The sequence below is a fragment of the Phaethon lepturus genome, unplaced genomic scaffold (assembly GCF_000687285.1).
Source record: "Phaethon lepturus isolate BGI_N335 unplaced genomic scaffold, ASM68728v1 scaffold14058, whole genome shotgun sequence".
In the NCBI taxonomy this organism is placed as follows: Eukaryota; Metazoa; Chordata; class Aves; order Phaethontiformes; family Phaethontidae; genus Phaethon; species Phaethon lepturus.
Genome location: NW_010558383.1, coordinates 10588 through 30587, shown reverse-complemented (window position 1 = coordinate 30587; position 20000 = coordinate 10588). Strand labels below are relative to the sequence as shown.

The following is a 20000-nucleotide window of genomic DNA, read 5'->3' as shown; positions in this document are numbered from 1 at the left end:
TTGGCCCATATTTCCTTTTATCCCCTCATCTGAAAACAAGCACACATGTACAAACCCTCCCCAGGCAGTGTTTTCCAAAAGGACACTTTTCCCCACATGGAATAACACTGAAGTCAGCCAGCACCTGCCCAGGTGCCGGAACCCCTCCCTTGTGCAGGTCCGATGGCAACACTGAAGTGCATGCTTCAATTGTGCTGGAATTATTATGAGGACGTCAAACTTTTTCTATTCAAATATCTGTTAATATAGGCCAACTTCTGAGGAATCTTCATTTTGCTCCTCTTTTTGGGAAGACCTATCTGCACAGACAGAACTGCCTCCAGGCATGACCAGAGCCACTGTACAGTGTTTCAGTATCTAACCACAAGATCTGTATTGATGTCAGAAAACAGTCATTTAATTTTAACAGTACTGGTTCAACCTTCATATTAAAAGAGTCATCAATTAGCTATCAGCCTGTACAGAACATGAAAAGTGATACAGAAGTGCAAGACTTTCATGAAGGGACAAAGCTCTGAGCTGGCTCCTTACATGATTACTTAATGTGTCCTACATTGTCTGGTATGTGATTTTGTCCATTGGACATATTATTTCTAATTTAACAGGTCATTACAGCTTTAGTGTAATTGTGGGAATAAAAGCACATAAAATACAAGAATTTCAAAATAAATTTTGCAGCTCACGTTTCTGCAACAATTTCTTGCGTTTAAAAATCACTGCAGTGCAAATTAGCATAAACAAGCACACATGCCATGGGGAACTCGCACTGCGATAGCAGCTGGATTTGACGGGCAGAACTCCCTGTCCTACACAGCCCTCACCACTGTGGCCATTCACTGTTCCTTCCCATGTGTGAGTAGTGAACAGCAGCAGTAAAGATCAGGCTCAAGCACTGCAAGCTTTGGCAACAGACGCTTTCTGTTCCCATCGCTGGCAGCTCCAGAGCCCACGTTCTACCAAAGAAAAGCCAGGCTTGAGATGCCAGCTACTGGCCCATGCTGTTCTTCGTACACCCCCGCTCACGTGTTCGCAGTTGATCCACGCATCGTGGACAGAGCTTGAGCTCACTATGGGATTGAGCATGCTCAAGGTATCTTCCCACCTGGGAACTCTAGAGCACACTATAAGGCCTAAGCAGGTACTTCTGTACCAGCAAAATGGAGTGCCCGGTCTGAACTCCACAGACAGCGTCTCAGATAACAGGAGACTACGATGTCATGTTGTTGACAAGGTGGCAATCGTCATACAAGGGAGTATGAGCAGGACTATGGACTGTTTTACACCTGATTTAAGACTCTCCACCTCCTAACACTGGTAAGACCCAGCCTGGAGTACTGTCCTGGTTGGGGTGATGCACTTCAAATACAGGAAATCAAGTAAAACAAATAAGACTTGAAAAGAACCCAGAGAAAGGCAGCCAGAATAATCAGAAGTCAGACAAACACAAGCTATGAGAAGAGACTGAACATACTCAGACTGTTAAACCTAAGGAGAGATGGTAGCCCGAAAGGGGATGGTAGCACCCAAACATCTTGGGAGGCTACTGCAGTGAAACAGGCAATGACCACATCTACACGGATGAACAGGGAAAGTAACAGGATCAAACATGCAAGAAAAACGGGGAAGAGATGTTATGAGTAACCTTTTTAAGGACAGTCACAAATTGCTTAGAGGTGCTGGAGAATCTCCATCACTAAAGCACAGGAAAAGCAGGTATCTTACAGGAATGATACAGCTAGAGTTGATTACGCTTTGGGAAAGGGAGTAGCAGATCTCTCAAACCCTCTCCTGTTCTATCTTCTCTGTCTTTAGGTAGTGACCTGCTACAATGCGCTCCCAGCTCGTGCTTTATAGAGTTCCAGATGTAGCTAAAACTAGGAGGAGGACTGCATTACAGTTTAACTCTGCATTGATTTGCCTGTGAAAGAGTGAGGTTATACAAAAGGCCAGATTCTCAGACTACGTAATTCAATTTAACTTCACTACCTTGAAAAAGGATTAATTCAATGAAATTGGGCTAAATTACACCAGATGGGAATCTCGCTCCGAATCTATGCCACCGATCATATTTCATCCTTCTCTTTTAACTGACAAGGAACATCAGTCTTAGGTCAGAGCCTTATCTTAGGTCAGACTCTTAGTTCTCATGCACTTAAGCTTCCATCTTCAAACAACAGAACTCAGAAACTTCTGTTTGCCATCATGAAAATTCTTAAAAACAAATAGTCTCCTTTTCTGTGGTCTCCAGTACCAGGACACATACTTGTCAGTAATTTTGCCCATCCCATCACTTTCATCTTCGAAACATTGAACCACAATTGAGTATTTGCTTTCCTCTGACACCTCCAGCTGAGAGACAGTGTAGAGCTGGCTTAAAGAAGAAAAAAAAATACAAATGGACCTTGACATGTCAAAGAGATATGAACTCTGAAATACTGTAAATACAGTGTCAAACACTGCTATGTCATCTTTGACAAATTCTGGATTTCCCTCGTTTACCAGGAAAGGAAGCATGGCTGGGTACAAAGAACCCAGATTTTTCCTGGTCCTGCAATGTCCATGGCATTCAAAACATTGTCACTGCTAACCACAAGAAAAATAATATCTAGAAATCACTGAAACTACAGTGGCATAGATTCGGACTGTATGAGCCACTGAACACCAGTGCAAAAAAAAAGAGTTGTTTATGAACGTTCTATCCAAGACCCGTTAGAAGGTACTTTGGTACTTTGGAAATTCCCACGCCGCATCAAAATGCAGCACTCCGTACAAAGATATTCAAACCTTTAGATGCTTCTAGTGAAGTTACACCTATCACCGAACACTCCAAGCTTGCCCAAGCCACTGTTTATTGTGTGAAGTACATCTACGTTCATACAAGTCAGCACGAGAGAAGCCAAATCCTGAAAACAGAAGTGCGGAGAAGCATACGGAAGAGATGTGCAAGCTGGCTAGCCAGGCTTAGCTTAGCAGTCTGGGGCAGTGCCAATGTTCACATCACATCTGGACTGATCCTGCGCAGGACACATGGCTCTGGCGCCTCTGTACCACCCACCACCGCAGGGGATGATGTGCTACTTTCTAAGAGATGCCCAGCCAAAAAAACTAAACGTTAGCCGACATATGTATTAAATTTAATACCAGCTTAAAAACGAGGCTTGCCTGACTCACAGCATCTGATGCTCAGCGTCAGGTTTGCTGGCACAGTCCTGGTCTCAGCGGATTGGTCAGCAGAGATTGAACCCAGCTGTCCTCAAAACGTCAGGTAAGTGTGATATTCACACACAGCATAAACTGCTGCAATATAAACAAGCCCTAACATTACACATCTCTTAAAAGCAGTGTTGGACCAGTTACATACTTGTTTTATCTGAGCAGATGTCAGCATCTGCTTTAAGTAGAGAGAACCGAAACATTTGTGTTCCTTCCCCGTCCCCAGCCCCCACCCTACTCAAAAGTGAGGAAGAACACTGAGTGTCAGATTTTTCAGTGGCATTTTATACCAGAGCAGAAAGACAGATGTTTTGATGATTTTTTTTTCCTCCCTACAATCTGGGCAGCCAGTCTCTTTGCTAAGCTGTTCACCCTTACTATTAAAATTGATTTGCACAACAGTACATTGCAGCCAAAGCAAGCATGGCAGTCATTAAAGAGTAGGCTGCTCACACATGTTTCTGTACTCAGCCAAGTCAACTGCTGATGAATGGGTCATCTTTTGTCAAGCAACTGTAAGGAACTGGTAAAGAAATAATTTGTGGTTCAGGAACAGCCATGCTGACAGGTAGGCCTTCTCCTGTCCTTCTGCTTTCCAACAGCAATGTGCTCTGTTCGCTGGTCTTCAACCAACATCTCATTATAATAACAACATAACGAACATGTCCTGGCCAGTCGCAAGGCTTTACGCTGAGAAATTATGGAAATCTTTAGAAAGTAAATGTACAGGCACAGAAGCAGTGTCACTGCGAATTAAATCATACTGAACAATTCAAACACAAGCAAAGAACAATAGTTCAGCAAGGGACCAGTCAGGGTCAGAAATTAAAACTATACTATGTAATGTGGTGATTCTCAGAATATTGCAGACCACTTCTTAAAACTTAGGATGCTTCCAAATATCACAAACTCTCCTATTAGTCTTCTCACTGTCCTAAGCAACTTTTATGTTGCTCCGGTCAGTTGAACAAGTCCAGCTTCACTGTTTTCTTGCAGACAGTCTTGCAGTCAGGGATGCTACTTTTTCTGGGTTAAAAACAAAGCAAAACAAAACACAAGACAAAAAAAACCTCCAAAAACCAGGAAAAAAACACAAAATCCCCACAAGAACAACCACCAAAAAAAAAAAAACCCAATCTGCCTGTCTTTGTGAAACCTATGAAAGGTCTTGGATGAGTAGACTACACATTATCTTAAAATGATAGTAATTACAAAAATCTTGAGTCTTAGCACCAGTTATCACTTTGAGCTCTGGAGAAGACTGCAACAGAAATCATGCCACAAAGTCCTCACACCAGAGCAGCTCCAAGATGCCTCAGCTAGGTCCAGGTTGCATTTTACTGAATAACAAATGAAGAGCTGTAAGGGAGAAACCTTGCCAATAGACAGGGAGTGGCTGTATCAGACGAAAATTATATCTGATGCATTAGAAATCTGGTGCCAAATTCCCATCTCCATTCATAGTTTCCACAGCCAAAAGAACAAACAACACTCGTGGGAGAAATACTCTCTGTCAAGAACTGCATGGAGATTATATAGCAGCCTATACTGAGCTCTCTTGCAGGCCTTGGCATAATGTCCCGCCACGGATAAGAAGTGAGGAGCGATGCTCAGCCTTCCTCTAGACCTGTAAGACTGCGGAAGCTGCTACTTCAGCATCCTCATATTTGGAACTGGAAATATTCTAGCCCTGGTAATACTACCCCAGCGTCTTTAGTACACAGGAATCCGCGTTGCTAGAAGCGTACTACTGAGAGTTGCAGAGAGAAGTTATGGAGACATAACTGGGACAAATGAGGAGGAAGGTTCACAGGGAGATAGATAATGAACACCAAGGCAAACGTGAAGTTTTATTCCTCATCCCCAGTAAACACAAGATCTCATCTCCAAAGAAACCCTTTTCGAGCACTGGCAAACTGATTCTCCTGTCCTCAAAGATGTCGGAAAAGGTTGGCCCATTTTTAAAAGAGTTATTTAAAAAAAAAAAAGACAGCCTGAGTTAACAGGTAATCATGGGAAGCATCACCCTCAGTGGTTGGAGTTTGCTATAGTTAGAAGCCAAAGAGGGACTAATTATAAAAGCTTAATAGACACATCTAACTCTCTGTCATACTCAAGTATCACTGTCATCTCCCTTCACAAATTAACCAAGCAGCTGTAAACACAAACTGAGCAAATTTGAGTTCTCTCTGCAGGTCACTAAAACCCTAACTTTTTCACCTTGCAACAGGCACCCTGATGTGCCACTCATGACCACAGGGGTGAACGTTGCAGGACCAGGCCGTTAGACTTCATTTTAAATAGCTTCCAAATACGTAGGTTGGTCTCGGTCCGGGAGGCTTGTATCCTCCCTGAGGATGCACAGCCCTGAGAACATCTGTAACCCTATGAGCCATGTTTCATTAGAACACAATTAAAAGAATTATTTGCCTTTTTTTTAAAGTCCTGTTTCCAAGAATTGAACAACCTCGTAAGCAGTTCTTCTGGAGACGAAGTAAAGATGTCTGTCGTTATACAGCCTCTTCCAGACCTATGACTCCTCAGGAGTGAATTACAGCACACAAACTCTCTACACACTCCTTTGGATGCACATTTGCTTGTGGAAGAATGGGCTGTATGTATTGGCAGATAGGTACTTCCTCTGTCCTGCCTACGCTGTATGAGTTCACTAAACAGATTTAATTTGCAGTTTCCTCCAAAGGCATTTACCTTTGGAATTTTGGTTTTAGCAATAGGAGTGTCTTGTATATATATACACACACAAAACGACAGCTCTTTAATGTTGCTAAGTCAGACAAATGTCCTTTCTATGAACATAGTGCAGGAAAAATGTCCTTGAGTATCTCACATACAAAATGCCAATAAATTGAATTTATGTCTCATTTAATCTACAGTCGAACAGTTAGTACTTAAAGGGTACATACACTTCCCCTAGTCCCTTTCTTCCTGAGAAACTTTCAGATGCTGGAAATCAATTCCTTTTGTCTCCTTGTTATTCATCTGCTACACATTAAGGAGAAACTTTGAGCATTCAGTGATCCCACAATGGTCTTTCATCTCCAGAGACGCCTGGTATGAATTAAAATCTTACGCTCCCTCAAATTATGGATGCATACTGCAGCATGCCACTGACTTATCCGCTCGTGATTTTTGCCAGTTTTCTCAGCATGCTGCAGCTAGTTCATCTGCATCTTTCAACTTAAGTGACTTTTCTACAATGCTGCCCATCCAGCCCATGAAAAGTGCTTTGACAATAGTGTACGCAAACATGTATGTCCACGCAACAGGTACCGTGATCTACTCTTTTTTTCCAACTCCCTGCCATTTTGAATTTATATTAAAAAGTGGTTTTACTACAGCCAAGATCTTAGTACAAGAACAATAAATACTTCATGAAAGTAACGTTCTTTCATTTCAGTGGTCTTGTGAGATGAAGTTTATATACAAGTAACTTTTGACTGACGTCATCTCTTTGTCATGTCTCTTTTTAAGGGCCATTTTAACTTAGGACATTGTTTTTCTGTAACGGACATAAAATTTAATTGCTATCTAGACTGCTGCAGCACTGGTCAAACACACGCTGCTCTTTCACTCCCGCCTTCCAGCTAGTCGTGCTGCTGGATGTCCCGCACCGCAGCAATTCAAGGCTGCCATTCTCAGGTCTGAAAGTAAATCAAGGCTTAACACACTTATTCTTGTTTTGCCCTTTGTTGCTCTTTCAGTCTATTTTTCCTCCTTCAAAATGCCGTTTGCCCAGTCCTCAACTCAAATATTCCCTGCAGCCAAAGTAACACATTCAAAATAACAAAACACTTGCAAATCTACATTTGCATTCTGTCCTACAGGAAGTATCATCTTTTGCCAATCGCTTCTACATCCAGCACTTTCCCCAGACAAGCTCTTAGCCACCTTGTTCTACAATCTCTTAAATAACCGTTTCTTTGTTTAAATTAAATTGCAGCGTGAAATATTATCCACCAAACAATCCCGTCATCTATTCAATACGGTAGCTTGAAGACCTTGAAGATAAAGCTACTGAAAAGCTAAATTATAACAGAAACGTGCGCATGACGTGTAGCCCTGAACAGCAGTTAAAAGGTGAGAACACAGCTCAAGTTCGGTAGCTGTTTTGGGCTCAGATTACAACACAGTCAAGAAAATTTGGAGCTCAGCATGCGCCTGAAACAAGCGTCCAAAGCTACCGTGCGAAGAGTTATTAGCAGGCACTGAACTCCGATGCCGCCCGAACGGCCCGTGCCAGCTAGTCTACAGCTGGCCCAGACACACCTATGGTTGCCGCCACAGCAAAGGCCTTACCTCGCTTGAATCCTCCTGCTGATTGATGACAGCTAGTGCGTCCTCCGCAGCCTGGCGCTTGGCTTCCGCAACAGTGCGCTCCATCTTGGCTCTCTCTGAAGTGATCATGTCGTGAGCTTTCCGCTCTGCCTCCGACACTGCCTTCTGCAACTCGGCCATCGCCTGACGCTTTACTTCATTGACAGCTTCCTCTGCAAAGGAGGGAAGAAATCCTCATCAGCGCAAGACGTCTGGCACGGGGCAACGTAGGACTGACGCACGAAATGCAGCAGATACTCTATTATATTGAGAGTCTTCACTCTGAGAGGACACAAAGGAACCTTGCTCCTCAAGAGTCTTCAAGACCACCTAGGTGCTTCTTTACTTCCCCATCACCAAAAGCTCTCACAAGTCTCTAACACTTGTGATGATTCTTGTTATTTTGACTCACGGTCAGTACTTCTTTAGGTACAGACACGTCAGATGTCTGTCGTGTTATTTTTGTAATCATCTTCAACATTTTACTTGGAAAATTGGATTTGCAGCACACCAGATTTACCAATAACTTTGGCAAGAATTATTATTTAAGACATAATATTACAAGACTTTTTAAAAAATGGATCTTTAAGCTCTGGAAATGAAGACAGGATTTCTAGTCATTAACAATTTTTTCTTCCCCGTATGTTAACATGATGTTAAGAAACCCCCAAGAGTTTATTTAAAAAATTTAAATCAGTGGTCCAATATCTTTTCCTGGACAAATAATTTTACAAGCCAAAATTAAAATTTGTTTATGCACATTCATTTGACCTCTTGATCTCTCCTTCAAACTCATGTTTACACTGTGAAGACTTGACTTCCTGGCTCCGCCGAGCTCTTGAGCACACCACAGCCAGCAAGGCTTCAGCGCACAATTAACACCGAGCAGGGGCATACCACTTCATTAAATTCAGATCTTTGTGCTTCTTGTAAAATAACTAGGACAGTGTGAGACGTTTCTTGGGTATACACTAGTGTCGTATCTTTTATTCCGGAAAACATGGCTTGTCACAAATTAGTTCTTTGGGTTTTGATGCAGGAAGAGTGTAAAGATTTTACTAATGAACAGTCTTTTAATTGACAACTAAAACAAGTAATTTCTTTTTTTTTTTTTAATTAACTGCTCTAATTAACAAGGAAACCATCCTCCCCCTGAATTAGTTTATCTAATTTTCATCTTTATTCAAAGCAAAATGACAATGATTAATTGAAAATTTAATAAGCAGTAATTATTAACTTGGCAAACCTAGTACCAATTAACACTCTATTAAAACTAATTATGACATGTTTCATTCAAGTGTTTGCACTTAATTGTTTCATCCACTTAAAAACCACCTTAATTAAATGTTCTGTTTAATTAAAAACATAGATTTTTAATAAAAATGTTTTACTGTAGATTAAAATCTAAGTATTACAACTGTGTTACAGGTTTGAGTTTTAGTCCATGTATTAACCCATGTATTTGTACATGCACACAGACCTAGCTCTTACATACAGATGCTAAGTCAAGAATTCTCGAGTTTCTATGTCTCATAGCTCTGCACTTGTTATTTAAAAAAAAATAAGGACTACATAAAATTTCCATTTTCAGTTATTAAGCAAATTACAATAAAGACTTAACTTTCAGCCATGTACTGACTAAAATTGAACTAATGAACATGAAAGAAGAGTTCTATTATTCTGTGTTTGAGTCTGTGTTACGTGTGTGCATGTCTGCGAGAGATGTTTCAACTGAAGTTTTCGAGGGAGGGGAATTTAGAGATAAAACTTATGCCTTTATTTTTATGAGGCTGAAAAAATGCCCTTATATTACCCTACCATAAATGTTGTTTAGGGGAAAGCCTCAGGAGAGGAAAAAATCATACCCTTCAACCATACAGCCATGGCTTAATTTACTTTGAATATTCAAGGTGAATTAAAATTCTATCTAAGTGGCAATACAGGACAATAATTTTTGCTTACGATCAAAGCTGCAGCTAGACTAATTGTATATGCAAATCAGGCAATTTATATTTAAATTATGCATTCCTATTCTAGTCCCACAGGCACACACAGATCAGCAATGGGAATTGGTAGGACATTTGCAAGGTGCTTGAATATTTATTACCAACTGCAAACATTCACGGATCGTGAGAAAAGAAATATACACAGGCAAACATACAGATGCAATTTTATTACCATTTTCATAAAAATGAGGCAACTTAAATACAGGCATTTTGTGTCTATGAACTGCCGTTATTAACAAAGTGGATTTTTTTGAGAAAATCTGTATTCTTGCTGGTATTTGCTACTGTATGGCATGATGCACTTTGTATGGCATGATGCACTTTCATTACATCATATAAATTTAGTTTTACGTTAAGGTGTTTGCAGTGGTTAGAAATGCCAGTTTAAACTATTATATTAACAGAAGCACAATACTCCAATATTTTACACAGACTCCCAATTTTGTAGTTTCTCATCCTACATAATCTACTTCTTTTCAGTCCAAATACAGAAATTGAACTTTATATTCTAACTTCTATATTGCACAAGTTTTTTTGCAAAGCTTCTGAGAATGTGAAGATGCTAAAAATGCTTATGAGGCTATATGCCTAACTGATACTTTTTAATTGGCATAAACGATGGATTGGACTTTAGTATTGCCATTAACTTTGACAACAGAATTTGTGTTGTGCTGTACTAAGTGTGAAAACAAACAGTTAAAATACGTCAGGTTTTTTGGTCACAATGCACCACGATTATTTCAATACATTATCACAGAATCACAGAATCCCTAAGGTTGGAAAGGACCTTCAAGATCATCAAGTCCAACCATTAATCCAGCGCCACCGTGTCCTCTAAACCATGTCCTGAAGTGCCACGTCCACACGTTTCTTGAACACTTCCAGAGATGGCGACTCCACCACCGACCTGGGCAGCCTGTTCCAATGCTTGACCACCCTCTCGGTGAAGAAATTTTTCCTAATATCCAATCTAAACCTCCCCTGGCGCAACTTGAAGCCATTTCCTCTTGTCCTATCGCTAGTTACTTGGGAGAAGAGACCAACACCCTCGTCGCCACAACCTCCTTTCAGGTAGTTGTAGAGAGCGATAAGGTCTCCCCTCAGCCTCCTCTTCTCCAGACTGAACAATCCCAGTTCCCTCAGCCTCAGTTTGTTATGAACTTCATAATGAGTTCATTATTAACTCATGAACACCCAATTAAACTAGATGAAATTTCCATCACTGATTTTCTGCACATCTTTTTAAAATAAATGTTTCCAGTACCTAGATATTTTATAGACATAGAGTGCAGGCTTCATAGTTTCAGATAACAATAAAAACTGTAATATCTGTGCAGGAAAAGTTATAAGCAACAGTGAAGGAGTTTTTATTTGCCTTGACAGTGCTGAGCTATGAAGACCAAGAAGGTTTCCAATATCAGAAAACATGGATCTGGAAGTTTTTAAAACCAGATACCTAAGATGCATGTATCTGCATCCTCCATTTTCCCACTAATGCCAAGCATTCTTTCATTTGAGGAATGCAATTGAGATCTTCCTTCCCTTTCAGTAGCACTAATTCATGAGAGAAGCTCCAGGGAGCCAACAGCCTGTGTGGAGTAGGCGCTACTCAGCATGATTAGAGGTCCTTGGAGCTGACTCAGGAGAGGTATTCAACTCATCATTCACTGCTGTATATAACCTGACATGATGATTCATCAGCCAGCTCCTGGTCACCTCCCTCACCTCACGGGCACACTCAGTCCACACGATGAGAAAAGAAATGAGGTGGGCCGGGCAGCAGTCCTGTGCCGCCATGACATTTGCATCATCTCACTCTCAGGCTGACCCTGGCAAAGGCAGCCATTAGGAGTTGGTGACATGAGTTATCTCGGCTTCTTACTCCAAAATGCACCATCCCTTTCTCAGGACTATCCTGGAGAACATGCAGGAGCCTTATTGTCTTTGTATGACAACGTATGGTCATTCCATACCTGTTTGGTAACTCCAGAGCTTCCATCTGAACTGCCATGAACAGTAGGCCTTGCTAAGTGATAGGGGATGGCTGGAAGACAGTCTCCTCATGACACACAAAGAAGCTAAGACAGCAGACCACAGTGGGCATGGGATCTTCTCAGTAGTTAACAAAGACAAATAGGTATTTCCAGACAGCAAGTCATCCAACCTATGATCTGACTGATCCTCTTCATGTGCCTGCCTCTCTCTTGACTATGGAGAGACAGCTAGAACCTGGTTTGGACTCTTCATCTACATACCCATAATTCAATGAGATGAATCAGCATAACGATGTCTCCTTTCCACTGATGTATGGAACTGAATTTGGTTCACATGGCTTTCATTCACAAGGTGCTGCATACCATGTGCTTGCTCCAACAATCAGAGTCTCCAAAGTTTTAAAGTGAATCCCTTTTTCACATGCTTTTGAGGTTGCTTTTTAACAGTTTTTATGCCACATTCTTTCAGTTCAATCGATTTACTGATTGAACGTTTATACTTGATTCAGCTGTCTACATGTTGGTCTTTACCAACATTTGAGATACCAAGATATCCACACTGAGCCATCAGAAATTACTTGTGAGAGATTTGCAGCCTTCTTGATCAGCAGTTGCAGCCCAGCCAGGAAACTACAGAGCATCTCAAATGGCACTAGAGACCTATTCTTACAGAACTGAATTGCACCTTTACTGCCTTGAACTGATTATGAAATTGTGAAGACCTCCAACTTCAGTGCACCCTCCTTGAAAATGAAGGATCATGATTTACGAAGAGCAGTATGCTTTCTGAATTTTTACTATGGTTAGTAACAGATACAGGTGTGCATCCAGTATAAAGTCAGACTTCTTTTTTTCTCCAAGTCATGAGCATGCTCAGTTAATACAGGGAATCTGATTTAAACCCATGTCAGCATGAAAACAGAGACTAGAAATGGGACCAAAGGAAACTGATGATATATATGTTCACAGGAGGACATGTTACAGCTCCTTTACACTACCATTTCTGGATATATGCACTGTGAATGCACATCCAATCTCATAACTCAGGCCGATAGCTTCAATTAATTCGTATTGATAGCTTATGAAGAAACTTTTTTTTCTTCCATGGTACGGTATCTAGGAGTCATAAATGACCTGATATGCCTAACAGCATCAAAACTTAGATTTTGGAAAAAGAATAAAGTTCCTGAAACTCCACTGAACAATGCTCCTCTTAGTGAGATTTCCCAGGACTGATTATTCTTTCATATTTTTCATTTAAGATGTTAACACAAGTGTGGCAAAACTATAAAAATACTTTTGGGCATTGAGTTACACAGGCTACACTTTCCTTGGACAAAACAAAAATACGTAGATTATTTTGTTATTTTTCATAGAAAACGCAACAGTTCCAAAAAGACTAATTAACATAATGACACATGTAGACTTTACATGATAAACCCACAACAGAAACAACACAACTTCTTGTCTGATGCAACAACATACCACCAGAACATTTTTACACATATGTTATGTATCTGATTTAAAATACACCAAAAAGCAGCAAGCAATTGCAGGAGATTTGATCAGAAAGCCTCAAAAACTGCTGCATATTTGCCATTTAATCATTAACTCCTGCTCAGACAGCTGCAGTAGACTTTATGGTTATACAGGTGTTTAAAAGGGAAGGGTGTGTATGAGTGTACATATAGAAGCTCAACTACCTCGCTGGAGTTCAAGAGCTACCTCCTGGCCGCCTGAAAACAAGGAAGCTCTGAAATCGATGTCAAAAGAGCAAAGGTTTAGCTCTGGCACCACAATAGGATCCTCGCCAAGAAACTCCTGTGCTCAGGCGGAGTTCTAAAGCCTTGGAGAAAGTTCTGTACAACCACAACATCTGCCCATGGTGCTTTTCAAGCGCAGGGAAGACGCTGTCAGTGCCCGTGCAACCACCCAGGGCAGCTGCTGAGACGCGATCTTGCTTACTTCATTGAAAACTTTGCAAGTTTATGGAGCACAGACTTCACTGGGGGCTGACGGGCACAAAATCTTTTTTAAAATTAAGAATGGTTACATCGCATAGCGGGAGGTTTTTCTTTAACAGGTATACTTGGGTTTTTTCCCTCCTTTGGGAATTCTGACCTTAACTAGGTAAGAACCATGAAGCTAAAAAAAAAAAAAAAATCCCACACAAACTTTTTTTTTTTAAATTGCTAACAGACTGAAACTTTAGCATATCAAGTTTCAGCCTGAAACCATTATAACCCCAGAAAATAGGGGTCCTAAATGGAAGTACTGATATTCCCCTAAATATAGCAGCAGATGCTTCTATTATAAAGATTATTTCATGTCCTGATCAGTTCCAGTTTAAGATTATTAAACACAATTTCTTCTTGTTACTAGAAAGCCCCCCCCCCCCCCCTTTTTTCGTTTTCATTCCTCACATCAGTGCATTAACAACTGCACACAGCTGCCAGAAGACTAAGCTGGTGTTTTTAAACAGTTCTTACCAGCTTTCTTCCAGATCTCCTCTGGCACGTATCCAGACGCAGGCCTGTGAAGGAATTCCCGATGCGATTCTGCAGGAGGAGGGGATGCAGAGGGAAAAAGAAAGAGCATCGTAAGCAATGCTTGCTTCTTGAACAAGGCTTAGAGAAATACCTTTTCCCTTTACTCGGAGAAAAAAAAATCACAGGAAGTTTTTTCTTATGCAAAATAAAATGGGTGCTGTGGCTGCAGCCCACGAATGTCACATATAGACCAGATCAACGTTTAGGACTCAAATGTCTCATCTCAAGCCAAGCTGAGACTAGTTCGCTTTATTTCTATTTTATAGTGTTTCAAGTCAACTCTATATGACAGTTTCCACACTTTTAAGGCTGGCTTTGTGAGACTAACTGAGGGAGTGACGTGCTTCATCCTTTGTCATTATGTTTATGAAAAGGAAGAAGAAAGAGGACAACAGTCCGCATTTGGCACTTGTGCTCTGTGAAAACAGAATGGCTACTGACAAGCGGAGATAAAAGCCAAGATGTCATTCCAGTGATCAAATAAGCTGTCCACAGAAAAAGAAAGGGGTGTTTCTCTATGTTCAGAGCTACACATTGCTATATGTGAGCCCACATTGGTAACTGTAGCTGCACGAGTTTGAAAAACAGAACCTTTAACTTTAGGTTAAGCCCCTAAATACATATGCTGCCAAACAACCTCCCTGGAGCTGAAGCTCGTAATTCACCCACATATTTCAATCACATTTTGACAGCTCTTTCCTCCCCTCCTCTTTTTTTAAAGGGTTTAACCTCTGGGCCTGAGCCTAAGAGCTCTGAAATCAGCAAGATCCCTTCCACACGGACTTCAAAGACGCAAGATCAGACAATACAGAAAGAAAACTCACTTTGGCCTGTAATTTAGCATACAGATTCTCAGCAGATGAAAAGCTGCTCTTTCCAAATACAGTTTAAAAACTGATTAACTATTTTTCAAAGTAATAGAGGAGAAATTAAAAAAAAAAAAGAAAAAACCATAAAGTAAGTTCATTGCCATGATTACTATTGCCTGTGTGATAGAATTCAATCGTCAAAATAAAGTAACTTGATTTATTAAATTAAAGTTTGCATCTTTTTAGAGAAGTTGCCAAAAATTAAATGTCCTGTTTTGATTTCTGTGTTTGAAACGTGACAAAAGCAAACATACCATTCTTTGAATACTAATTTTTACTAAATATATTATTTTTTGTATCTTAGAGTTGTTCTTATTCACTAACTTGGTCAAAAAGAAGTAATTTTACGAAAAAGGTCAAATCATTAGGTTTTGCAAATCGTTTTTCGGACCACCACACATATGCACGCAGTGCTGTTTACATACAGTAGGCTACAGAAACTTAAACACATTTAAAAGATGCTGTTTAGTATCGCAGACAGCTAACAAAGGTGGAAATGACAGGGGCCGTTCACAGCTACACAGAGTAGGGAATCCCAGTCCCTGCGCACTGTTCCACAGATGCGGTTTCTAAGCACATGGATCTGCAGCCTCCGATGGGGTGGACCGAATCTTCCCATCTGACAGGCATCTGGGCGGATTTCCCCAGCTCCTCCGCTCGTCGCTAGAGTACGGGATGAAAATAAACCGGATTTTTGTAGGCAGAATTTCACACCTCTGGAGCATAAAATGATGGGGGTGTGTACGTAAATGTGTGTGCAACATTCTGCAAAACAGCTAGCTATTTACACGGGTTTCATTGACACGAGGGAGGACCTCAGACCTGACGCTGAAAATGGGAACGCTCCCAGCATCACTTGGCTCATGGTTCTGGAGATGGCAAGTATCATTGTGTACACTCCTCTCGTCCCTTGGAGGCTTTTAGACTTATGGGAACAGTGCCAGTTCAGTCAGGGACAGAGGCGGTGGCAGAAAACCTTGCTTGAAAGCTCAGGAAAAATAAAGGCAAAAAAAACCAACAACCCCACTCTTATTTGCTCTTCCTGCAGTACCTGAAGACCCAACCAAACTCCAAATGTGGCAGAACAAGGGGTTTGTTGCATCCATGTCACGCGTTTTGAGTTTTCCTGTCTGATATTTAAGGTGCCATCCACTGCAAGGGGATCACAACCTCCACTTAAGCCCTTTACCAGGGTACTTAGTATTAAAAATAAAGAGATGTGGAGCTGATTTTTTGGTACACATGACTTTCCAAAAATGGAATTCAGTGACATAAATGACCAGATTGCCAGCTAATTGTTAAAATTTCCAAAACATAAACATCAATCAAGCTCGTATTTCAACCACAAATTATTTACATGAGGAATGAGATCCTCTGCAAGAAAAATTAAATCAAGAGCTTGTGAGAGACTTTCCCATAGTTTGGAATGGTACACAAAAAAAGACAAGAAGCACTTATGAAGATAATAAAAACCATATTTTCCAAGCAAGAAAAGTATTATTAACATGGCTATTGTTTAGTCAGTGGTGATGAGTCCATGAAAACAATCATATCAGGGCTAAACTACAGGATGTGAACAGAGGATATAAGTCTTATATTATTCATATTTTTGAGGTAAGGTGTCCTTCAGATTAAGAACCACAGAACCTGCTCACTAAGACTAAACTAAAAGAGATCTTAACTTGGACTTCTAGCAAACTCAAACAAAAAGTAAAACAGTCGACTGAAGTCTCTAAACCACTAAATATAAAACCAACTGCAAAAAAACATAATGAGGAAGAACGCATTATAATAATTGACTGACTATGGCACCTAGAAGTCAAAGTAAATTCTGTTTAGAAGTAAATGGAATGAAATCAAACAAAATTAAGAATAAACTGAAAGGACAAGGCAGCTCATACAGAAAAAGATTAACGGAAAAGGCTCTACATGTCAGGCATAATATATTGTTTTCTAAAATGTACAGAAAAAATACTACTTTTAGTCTATCCTGGATAGTTATTTTTAATAAGAAAGAAAACATTCATCCCAAAAAATCCTACAGTCATAATATGGTGCTGGGCTCCATATGGGCCCTGGCTATTTATTTCAAGAACTCATTCAGTCATAAGAATCATTGACAGTTAGTTGATCAAACAGATTTCTGGAGTTCAGCAAGTAGAAATATCCTGTAGACTGCCTATTTTTCATGGTTTTAAGATAAGGAGAATAGGTGCTGAACGTACTGAAAGAGAGAGATGTGAAATTATAAGAGCAGAAATAAATATAGGTCTGGGAAGTGAAACTGTGACAAAAAGCTAGGACCAAATAAAGGATATGAACTCTCATATGATAGAGAGTAAGGACCAAACCTAAAAATCAGAATAGAAAGATTTAAAAGGAAAAGATGTATTTAAAATTGTCAAAAAGCCTAATCCATATTTGGAAAGAAGGAACAGAAAATGCATTGAAAATACAAAAGAATGGAGGTTTTTATCACTGGACAATGACATCAAAGCCTATAAAAACAAAATAATAAAAACAGAGGTGAATAGCTGATCTTTTGGGGACCTTTTAGAATGTATTGTATTTATGAAAACACTGGCAGCTACAAAAATACCCTACATGCCATAGAGAACATTGAGGCTCAAGCATAATAAAAGCTGCATATAACCAGCCGTGAACCATATATTATTTCATATATAAAATATATACACATTTTTATATGTATGTATATGCTTTTCACATTTCACATGCAAGCGTTGCTTCATTCTACCCTCTAATAAATGTAACACCATTGGTGGGACACAGGCAACAAACTTCTCAGAGGAATAAATATTCATTATCATTTTTGTAAGTCAGGCTCAAAGTGTGCCACTCCAATTAATGGAATACATACATACAAATCTGAACAAGTCTAATACTGAATGAGACTACCTCACTAACCATGTTGGGAGGGCGTGAGATTCAAGTATTTTAATGTACATCTTTGCCCTTCTTTACCCTCTAATACATTTTTGTTGCTATTTTAACATTCCTTGAACGCACGTGAAATTGCATTAAAAATATAGTTGTATTCTCATTTAAAAAGAATAAGAAAAGGAAACCCACACACATACTGTGTTACTCGATCATCCTCAACCAAGATCAAACTTCCAACAATGAGCAGCAATAGATTTTCTCTTCTTTTATGCCACCTATGAGTTATTTTGCAAAGCACAGCAGTAACAAGGGTGGTATAAGGAACGGATAGAAGTGACCCTCGTCCCAAGGAGTTCTGAAATGAATACTGAGAATACGAACCCACAATCATAGAATCATAGAATGGTTTAGGTTGGAAGGGACCTTAAAGATCATCTAGTTCCAACCCCCCTGCCATGGGCAGGGACATCCTCCACTAGACCAGGTTGCTCAAAGCCCCATCCAACCTGACCTTGAACACTTCCAAGGATAGGTCATCCACAATTTCTCTGGGCAACCTGGTCCAGTGCCTCACCACGCCCATTGTGAAGAATTTTTTCCTTATGTCTAACCTAAATCTACTCTCTCTCAGTTTAAAGCCATTACCCTTGTCCTATCACTACATATCCTTGTAAAAATGCCCCTCTCCAGCTTTCTTGTAGGCCCCCTTCAGGTACTGGAAGGCTGCAATAAGGCCTCCCCAGAACCTTCTCTTCTCCAGGCTAATTAACCCCAAGTCTCTCAGCGTGTCTTCACAGGAGAGGTGCTCCAGTCCTCTGATCGTTTTCATGGTCCTCCTCTGGACTCACTCCAACAGGTCCATGTCCTTCTTAAGTTGAGGGTCCCAGAGCTGAACACAGTGCTCCAGGTGGGGTCTCATGACAGCAGAGTAGAGGGGGAGAACCACCTCCCTCAACCTTCTGGTCATGCTTCTTTTGATGCAGCCCAGGATAAGTTTGGCTTTCTGGGATGCAAGCGCACCTTGCCGGCTCATGGCCCCATCCAACCTGACCTTGAACACTTCCAAGGATAGGTCATCCACAATTTCTCTGGGCAACCTGGTCCAGTGCCTCACCACGCCCATTGTGAAGAATTTTTTCCTTATGTCTAACCTAAATCTACTCTCTCTCAGTTTAAAGCCATTACCCTTGTCCTATCACTACATATCCTTGTAAAAATGCCCCTCTCCAGCTTTCTTGTAGGCCCCCTTCAGGTACTGGAAGGCTGCAATAAGGCCTCCCCAGAACCTTCTCTTCTCCAGGCTAATTAACCCCAAGTCTCTCAGCGTGTCTTCACAGGAGAGGTGCTCCAGTCCTCTGATCGTTTTCATGGTCCTCCTCTGGACTCACTCCAACAGGTCCATGTCCTTCTTAAGTTGAGGGTCCCAGAGCTGAACACAGTGCTCCAGGTGGGGTCTCATGACAGCAGAGTAGAGGGGGAGAACCACCTCCCTCAACCTTCTGGTCATGCTTCTTTTGATGCAGCCCAGGATAAGTTTGGCTTTCTGGGATGCAAGCGCACCTTGCCGGCTCATGTTGAGCTTCTCATCAACCAACACCCCGAAGTCCTTCTCCTCGGGGCTGCTCTCAATCCATTCTCCACCCAGCCTGTATTTGTGCTTGGGATTGCCCCGAACCAGGTGCAGGACCCTGCACTTGGCCTTGTTAGATTTCACAGAGTTCGCACAGGCCCACCTCTCAAGCCTGTCAAGGTCCCTCTGGATGGCATCCCTTCCCTCCAGCGTGTCGGCCACACCACACAGCTTGGGGCCGTCAGCAAATTTGCTGAGGGTGCACTCAATGTTTCTACAGCTGTAGCCCAATCTAACAGCATGCAATTCAGCCAGCTGAATTCACAGTCCAGCCCAAACCTCCTGTGCAGCGAGGGGATTAAGAGCAATACTTAATATCATCAGTGACCGGTATTACAGAGGCTTTATGTTCTAGAATTACAAGTTATAAATGTTACTGTGGTATTCACACCATTCCTGTTAGCTCATGTTGAGAATATCATGTATATTACAGCAATGCTGATTATCTGCAAATGACAAAGGAAAGATTTTATAATCGCTGCATGAACAGACATATCGGCAGG

General features: G+C 40.9%; 1 protein-coding gene across 1 annotated transcript in view; it reads right to left on the bottom strand.

The window, feature by feature from the left end:
• Nucleotides 1–20000, bottom strand: part of RUNX1T1 (runt-related transcription factor 1; translocated to, 1 (cyclin D-related)) — a gene marked incomplete at its 5' end in the record, with an annotated part of 28868 nt that overhangs the window by 2898 nt on the left and 5970 nt on the right. Inside the window, 2 exons of the mRNA XM_010293051.1 lie at nt 7531–7721; nt 14038–14106. Of these exons, the coding sequence (XP_010291353.1) occupies nt 7531–7721; nt 14038–14106 (260 nt within the window). The remainder of the gene's footprint in view (nt 1–7530; nt 7722–14037; nt 14107–20000) is intronic.